General features: G+C 43.0%; 1 protein-coding gene across 2 annotated transcripts; it reads left to right on the top strand.

Moving 5' to 3' along the window:
- Positions 1 to 707: 707 nt before the first annotated feature.
- Positions 708 to 5,741, top strand: LOC142492014 (uncharacterized). 2 transcript variants are annotated; one of them, XM_075594767.1, is made up of 3 exons: positions 708 to 907; positions 4,084 to 4,194; positions 4,761 to 5,741. In XM_075594767.1, the coding sequence occupies exons 1-3, from the start codon at positions 736 to 738 to the stop codon at positions 5,555 to 5,557; spliced, it is 1,080 nt and encodes a 359-aa protein (XP_075450882.1). In that variant the 5' UTR covers positions 708 to 735; the 3' UTR covers positions 5,558 to 5,741. The 2 variants fall into 2 exon arrangements, 1 of the variants encoding a protein (XP_075450882.1); XR_012800664.1 differs by lacking the exon at positions 708 to 907 and adding an exon at positions 3,506 to 3,636.
- Positions 5,742 to 8,036: the final 2,295 nt, after the last annotated feature.

The raw sequence follows: 8,036 nt of genomic DNA, 5'->3' as shown, positions 1-8,036 counted from the left end.
CATGGATCATCCATGTACCTGGCCTTTATATTCAAGCATGCTCTTCCTTAAGAGACAGATGACTCCAGCAGTGACCGACTCAAATCTAGAACGGCCATCAACATCATTAGAATCCCAACGTTATACGGCCTAAGCACCATCTGTGCATACTCCGATAACTCTTTCCCAGGGCAGGGCATAGAAGATGCTTCTGAAGTGGTCCAGGATGCCCTTCTGTATTCACTGACATCCTTGGACACGTCTGTCACGGGAGACCAGGACTAATACAAGGCATCAATATCGCCAGACAGAACACGAGAGTTTATAACATTTATTTATTGGAAAAGTATATCTACAACTATACAAAACACACAAACATCACACATACCCAACTAGGGGATACCTTGCATACCTAGTTGCAGGGACCTATCCTCTGTTCTCTCTTCTTGCCCAGGGCTTACAGGACTGGTTTTCAGGCCTGAGACCAAAACTGGACTGGACACTGCAGTTTTTTCTTGTCACAGCCACACCTCTGTAACTATGCAGGCTGTCTGCTAGGGGTCTCCCCACCCCTCCTTTTTATACACTTAAAACATAATATTGCAACACTCCATGCCAGGTGTTGCCAACATGCCCAGGCACTGATTGGTGGGTAGAACTGGAGCATAACATTTGCAACATATGAAGGAAGGATACAGGGAAAGGTCACAGACCAAGTTGCAACAATTCTCCTACAAACTGTTGCTGTTGGGGGATATGCTTGATCTCCTTTATGAAATAAATCGTTTTTATGCAGCCGTGATCCTCCTCCTGCTTCTTGGGCAGTGTACTGCCTTCATCAGCTGTATCTTGTTTCCCTGTCTTGGTGGATTGCACACCGCTGAATCACTGCTTTGGGACCGCACCAGTGGAACTTTGGAAGCTAACAGTGAGTTATGCCTGTGGTTTTCCATATCCTCATTCTTTACTGTATGGGACAATCTATGTACAGTTTTTGTGCAAGGGAACACTAGGTACTAGTCCCCCATCCCTATTAGGAAAGAAATTTCATTATATACAGTTTTAAATGGAATGGTCCTAGCGGAGATCTTTATTTCTCTAAAGGACTTGTTCACACGCCACAACGTCTGCTTCGATAGATGTGGAGGACGCTGTAATTGAAATGATGGCTTGCAGCGACCCACCGGCCAAAAAGAAAAAAAAGGTGGCAGCGAATTCAATAAGGAAATGATTGCTCTGGAGTCTGAAAAACAGAAAATTATATCCAATGTGTTCCATGGCACTTCATATTCGGACATGGATTTTCTGAAGCCTGTTAACTTTTTTAAGGAACATAACTCCTGCCAGAAATTTGAGACTGAGACAGGAATTGCAAGGCTGTGTCTTAAGGGAAGTAGAAGAGTAGATTTTTTCTTCTGTTTGTGTATTTTTTATATAAAGTACAATACCCACATGATCGCGCTATGTAGTGCTTTTCCCATTCCTTTGCATACTGTTCCGCCCTATTGAGGGGACGAGCCTGGAGGGAGATCCACACACCATCACTACCACGGGGGCTGCAGCCCAATCTGCAAAAGGCTTTTTTATCTGTATCATCTTGTAAGTAGGAACACCATTAGAGCCAAGACTTCAATCAATATCTAACCCTTTGTCAATACATCTTTACTTAAATTTGCACTGTTTTCTTCTTTTTATTCCCCACATATGCTCCTCCTGGATTGTATGAGATTTAGGGGCCTATGCAGAGAGGAACGGCAAAATAAATTGCCATTGTTGTAAAAGTTCAACATTGTGGCGTATTTATTGAGCCTGATTCAGAAAGGACAAATCGTCAATCAAGTCTCAAAGTGTATGATTGGCGAGTGTTAATCGCGCCATTTCAGACTGAGCTACTTACATCTGGCTATATTTTCAGTCACTGCGGGTGAAAGTCACGCTCGTGAGTCTCGCGAGACTACAATTCAAGTGGGCGGGAAATTTCTAAAGTAAACACAACATTCCTGGCACAGCGTCTTAGTGACGGCTTCTGCATAGTTACATACCAGAGAAACAGCGCGCGTCTCTCTGTTAAAGTGGTAGAAGCACTGTGAAGCTGCAGATACTGAAAAAAAAACCTTCTCTTTACACTTTTACAATTTTTATTAGCTACAGTCATAGACATTCAGTGACAGACAGTGTAGTGACTGTAGTTGCGGCCACACGACATTGTGCTAACTATAACTATGTCACTTTCGCGCGGTAGTAGTGTGAGGAGAAGTGGTGCACATGCAGTGCGACATGTCATTTCCACTGCTTCAGCACGCACAAATGTGTGTGTGGTTGAAAGTTCCACAGCGTTTGGGAGCCGTGCTGCTGCAGTGAGTGGGGTGGGCAGACGTGTAAGGGTAAATGATACAGTTGTAGAGAGTGCAACATTGTCTGCTTTTGAAACTTGTACTCCTTGTGTGTCTGCAAGTGTCACTGCTGTGTCTAGTGACTCTCCGTGTGTCAGTCAGGATTATGGTGTTGTTGGGGTGAATGTTGCTGCCAGTCACAGTTTCCGTGGAAATGCTAGTGTGCGTGGTACTGTCTCTGGTACTGTGCGTGGTAGTGTCACTGGCAATGTGCGTGCTGCAGAACGTGGTACTGTGCGTGGCGCTGTGGCTGGTACAGTGCACGGGAGTGTACGTGGTAATGTTCGTGGTTCAGAACGTGGTAATGGGCGTGGTGGTGTTCGTCGTTATGTTCGTGTTTCTGACCGTGCTAGTGTGCGTGGTAGTATGCGTGGTCGTGTGCGTGTTGTTGTGGCTGGTAGTGGACGTGATGGTGTATGTGGCGGTTTTCGTGGTGGTGTGAGGGCTGCAACGCCTAATCGTCGCAGTCCTATTATTGCTGTTTGTGGTAGTGCACGTCAAACAGCTGCTGCTAGTGTGACTGTGCCACCAATTGAGCATGCATCCCCAAGGCCAACACCTCCTGCTACTGTGTATGCTGAGTATGCAAGTGAGGGATCAGATCATGGTGACGAGGACATTAGCATTACGTCCATGGATGTCGAAGATGGAGACACTACAGACCACAATGTTGCACATACAAATACACAAAGACAGTATGAGGGTAGGAAAAGAAACATTAAATTCAGCGACGAAGAAAATAGAGTCCTAGTCACGTTAATTGTAGAGAACTATGATCGCCTGTTTGGGCATCTAGTTGGTAAGTTGAAAGCGTGTAATACATCCCACCGTGTGACACATTACCATACGCCAGTTTAGAAATATATATGTTGCCTTTGACATCAACGATTCCAGTAGCAAATAAAATTACATTGTTATCAATATTACTTGAAACTGGTCTCCTGATGTCTATTTGCAGTTAAAACACCAGCAGCAGTGAAGAGGGAATTGTGGAGGAACATCCGGGATTCTGTATCAGGATGTGGTGTTCAAGTGCGTTCGCATGACAATTGCAGGAAACGTTTTGACGACATCAAAAGAAAATTGAAAGTCAAATTGCAGAGCATTAACAAGCATGCCGCAGGAACAGTGGGAGGGCCGCCAGCGGTACATTTGAAACTCACACCTCTAGAGGAGCAGCTTAGTTCTAAGTTGCCAGTGATACAAGTTGAGGGTTTGGAAGGAGATTTTGATATCGGTGTTTTCGATGAAGATTTTAATCAAGGTGACTAATGTACCACCATGTTATATCATCAGAAGTACATGATAGTGACCTGCAGATGTGCCATTATAGTACTGCAAACGATACAATAAACAGCAACAGGCAATAATGAGTCAATGCTATGGAAAGTGTGTTTGCTTACTTTGCTGTGTGAAACAGATGAAAAGTCACTGCAACATGGGCACAATTTTTCCCAAAACAATGTTGATGCGTGTATGATGACAGAAATCAAACTATAGGAAAAGATTAGTGCTTGACAGAAATTATAAATGTGACGTATCCTTACACGTTTGACACTGACAATTACATGAAATGTGGCAAGTTTACAGACCTCACACATCACTCTGTATGCAAGGTAACAGTAATGACAGTTCAGTTTAATAACCGTAGTAATAACAGTAATGACAGTTCAGCTTAATAACCGTAATGTTATGTATGTATACATTGCAGAGGTCGGTGTTTCTCCATCAGCTGTGTCTGAGAATTTGGAACATGGCACAGCACCACACAGCATGCAATCACAAGTTTCGTCGCCGGATAATTCAGTTGCTGCTTTTGAAGGTGAATTGTGTTCTGATATGTTATCCTTCAGACAGTACTGATCAGTTGTTTCCATGTATTTGGCCTTGCTAACATTGTCTCTTGCACTTGTTTTTATGTAAGTACATAAGGAAACAAACGATCCAGCATTGCATTTGCATATAACTTTGCAGTGCGTGGTTTGTGGCAAACCATGAAACGTTACATACCAACGCTATAATAACTAAGCTGTTAAAACAGTTACAGTTAAAACGTAAGGTATATACATAATGTTAATGCCTAACTTGATTTTTCCCAATGGTTTCTGCTGCACTCCTCTGTCAGTTTCAACTTCAGCACACAGTAACCTTTTCGGGTCTGAATGTAATGTTGTGCATAGCATAAGTGCACATCGGTTTGGCTGCAAAAAAACATGTTTTTGCAGTGTTACTGATGTATGCATTGTTGCTTACATATGCATGGTTGGCACTTTCTGCGGCTACTAGTTTACTTTCGCCCGTTCATGTGTTCTGATAGTGGCATACTATTTTTATTGTTTATATACACTCTCTGTGTATTGATGGTAACACCAATAATTTATTCCACAGATAGACACAGCGAAGGAACCAGGAGTTTCCGGCATGTCTCACAGGATCCATGTTCGCCCCTCATAGATGTAGCAAGTCATCCTACTGACAACATGACTGACTATCACACCGCCAACCATGAAGAACTGGTGGCCATTCAGGAAGTGGAGCAACGTTTGTTGCAAAGTAATGCAGCGAAACATAGTGAATTAATGTCTGTGCATCAATTAATGGTGACAGAAATTAGAGAGGTCAAAGACATTTTAAGAAGTACAGTTACAGAACTACGTACACATAATTCCTATATGGAGGCCATTGTAACGTGTTTCATGAAACAAAATGACCTCCAAAGGTCAACAGTTGTGGCATCATTTCTGCCATCGACGTTTGTAGCTACTTTGGAGGGTGCTGATGGTTTGGAAGTGAGCTGCCCTACCAATTCTGAAGTGCAAGGTGCTATTGCAGCACATCACATTGACACATGCCGTAATGATCAAAACATTGCTAATGAACAACACAGTGAAAATGTGTACGTTTCTGATAATAGTGGCGTGCCCTTGGTACAACTTTTTGCAACCGAAACGGCACACACACCAGCAATGACTCCAACAGGCACATCTTCATGTGTCCTTTCGTCTCAATATGATGTGCATCAAACAAGCAGTCTTGTGAGTAGTCACACAGAATGTGAAAATACTAACACAAATGAGTGCCTTCCGAGGGTTGCAGCCGAACCCGGCACTAAACGGCGGCAAAAAGTTAAAAATGTACGCAGTACACTTGGTGCTCGCGTCATGCGTTCCCAAAATAAAAAGTGAAACATGTTCTTCCTGTGTTTTCACGCCCCAAAACCTGACATTTGTGTGATGCCATGTTGCGTATGTATTAACCGGTGTAAGTGCCATGCAACTGACATAGTTTGTTTGGAGTCATACTTATGTTTCTGTCTGGTTTTAAATGTGTAACAAGCCATGTTAATGTTAATAAAAGTTTTGCAGCCTGTCGGTGTATACTTGATTTGGTTTTTACACTTTCTGGTGCCTGCCACATGCAACACAAACTAGGTTGTTACAATAGGCAACATATACTTTACGTGGGATAGCAAATAATGTACATGTCAACACGGCAACAGAATAAAATATTGTAATGTTCAGTCACATGAACACGTTTACACACAGTTCAGAATATTGTAATAGCAGAACGCAAAGTCTAAAACAAGGTATTGCTGAAGTTATATTTCTCTTCCTTTTTGATTGTGAAGGTGCCATTAAACATCTGTGTTAGGGAAGAAACAAAACTTACAGTGTTTCATTTGTTAAATAACCTTGAGCAGGCGAGGGAGCTGATAATAATGGAAAAGTTTTAATTCGACTTAAAGGCAGATGTATGGGAAACAAAAATTGTAAGGGATGTAATAATTGTATAGGAAAAAAAAAGATTGTAAGACAACATAGTAACTCGTAAGAACGATGTGTGTTCTCCGATAACCATGTCAAATGATGACGTGACTTAACGGAACCCGAGGAGCAGCCACTGTTCTTCACTTCTGTACTATGCCGTTTACATCACTGTGCTTACAGTTCCTTTACGTTACGTCACCAGCTCATGTGTTTGACGGGGCAAAAGTATTGCTAGCATGAAAGATTCAAAACTTAAATGTAACGTGATAGACGCAGAAATTAGCAAGGCTTTTGGTAAAGAGGAAAGGGGGGGGGGTGCGCATGAATGCAGCATACCAATAACAAAGTTTCATGTGTTTGATATAGAAAGGAAAATATTTCATGTTACATCCAGAATCATTGGGCGCGGCTTTAAAAAAAATGGTTCAAACTAACTTTTGTGGTTTTTCAAAGAAATAGAAAAGTTTGGGGAGACGGAAAGGGCAAAAATTTAGTAAGCACAAACTTTTGCCCATTTGCCCACACAGTAATAGACAGTGATACTCAGACAGACACACAGTAATACACACGGATACTAAGACACATACACAATAATACACACGGATACTCATAAAGACACACAGTAATACACACTGATACTCAGACAGACACATCGTGTACATACTGATAGACAGACACACAGCAATACATACTGATACCCAGACAGATACACAATAATACACAGTGATAGACAGACACACAGGAATATACACTGATACTCAGACAGACACACAATACTGTATACACACACATTTACAGACACTGATACACAAAGGCACAGTTGAGTTATAGGCATACTGATATATACTGATGTGTACATGCATACTCACACAGATACACATAGCCACACACATGCTTATATATTGTTATATACTGTATACTGCTTATACTGTAATGCTCAGAGTTTTTGCTGACATGGCAATGTTATGTGTATAGAGGCATATTCACCCTATTGCTTTGTCAATGCCCTGTGTGCATCAGAGATTTGGGAGCCACATATAGTGACAGCAGTTGGCATGGATCTGGACAGGTTTGTGACAGCGTGATGCCCTTACAACCACGGAGTTAAGGGGGGGCGAAGGGGGTGAGTAGCGCTGGCAATTACATACCTTTGCCTACGGATCTGATGATGCCCTTAGTGGGAGGGTGTGTGAAGGGTCAGGGGGGGGGGGGGGTGCGCATGAATGCAGCATACCAATGCTGTGAATAACATTGATTTCCACGTTAATGGCACTTCTTCATAGTTGCATTTAGCTCATGATTGGAGGGAACAGGGTGAATAAAAAGCTGCCTTATGTGCCTGCCGTCCGCTGCTGTATGTTCTGCTACACATAGTAACAGCAGTTGTCAGGGATGGGGACGGCTACTGCCGTTTTTTCATTCATTATATATACACACACATATGCACACACACACACACACACACACACACACACACACACACACACACACACACACACACACACACACACACACACACACACACACACACACACACACACACACACACAGATGCACACACATATGCATACATGCATACACACACATGCACACATACACACACATGCACATGCACACACGCACACACATGCATAAATGCATACACACACATGCACACATACACACACATGCATACACACACATGCACACATACACACACATGCATGCATGCATACACACACACAATGCAAACACACACACACACACACACAAGGCACACAATGCACACACACACACACAGGAGACAGGGACCGGAGCAGAAGAGGGGCAGGGACCGGAGCAGAAGGGAGACAGCGATCGGGGCAGGGACCGGAGCAGAAGGGAGGCAGGGACCAGAGCAGAAGGGGGCAGGGACCAG

The sequence above is a fragment of the Ascaphus truei genome, chromosome 4 (genome assembly GCF_040206685.1).
Source record: "Ascaphus truei isolate aAscTru1 chromosome 4, aAscTru1.hap1, whole genome shotgun sequence".
Taxonomy (NCBI): domain Eukaryota; kingdom Metazoa; phylum Chordata; class Amphibia; order Anura; family Ascaphidae; genus Ascaphus; species Ascaphus truei.
Note: the sequence above shows the minus strand (reverse complement) of the source record. Positions and strands in the feature narration are given on the sequence as shown.

Bases quoted from the DNA above. Each gene is read 5' to 3' on its own strand.
- LOC142492014 (XM_075594767.1), top strand. From the start codon at position 736: ATGCTTGATCTCCTTTATGAAATAAATCGTTTTTATGCAGCCGTGATC. The intron at 908-4,083 runs GTGAGTTATGCC...TATACATTGCAG, and splicing joins TGGAACTTTGGAAGCTAACA to AGGTCGGTGTTTCTCCATCA. The intron at 4,195-4,760 runs GTGAATTGTGTT...TTTATTCCACAG, and splicing joins TTCAGTTGCTGCTTTTGAAG to ATAGACACAGCGAAGGAACC.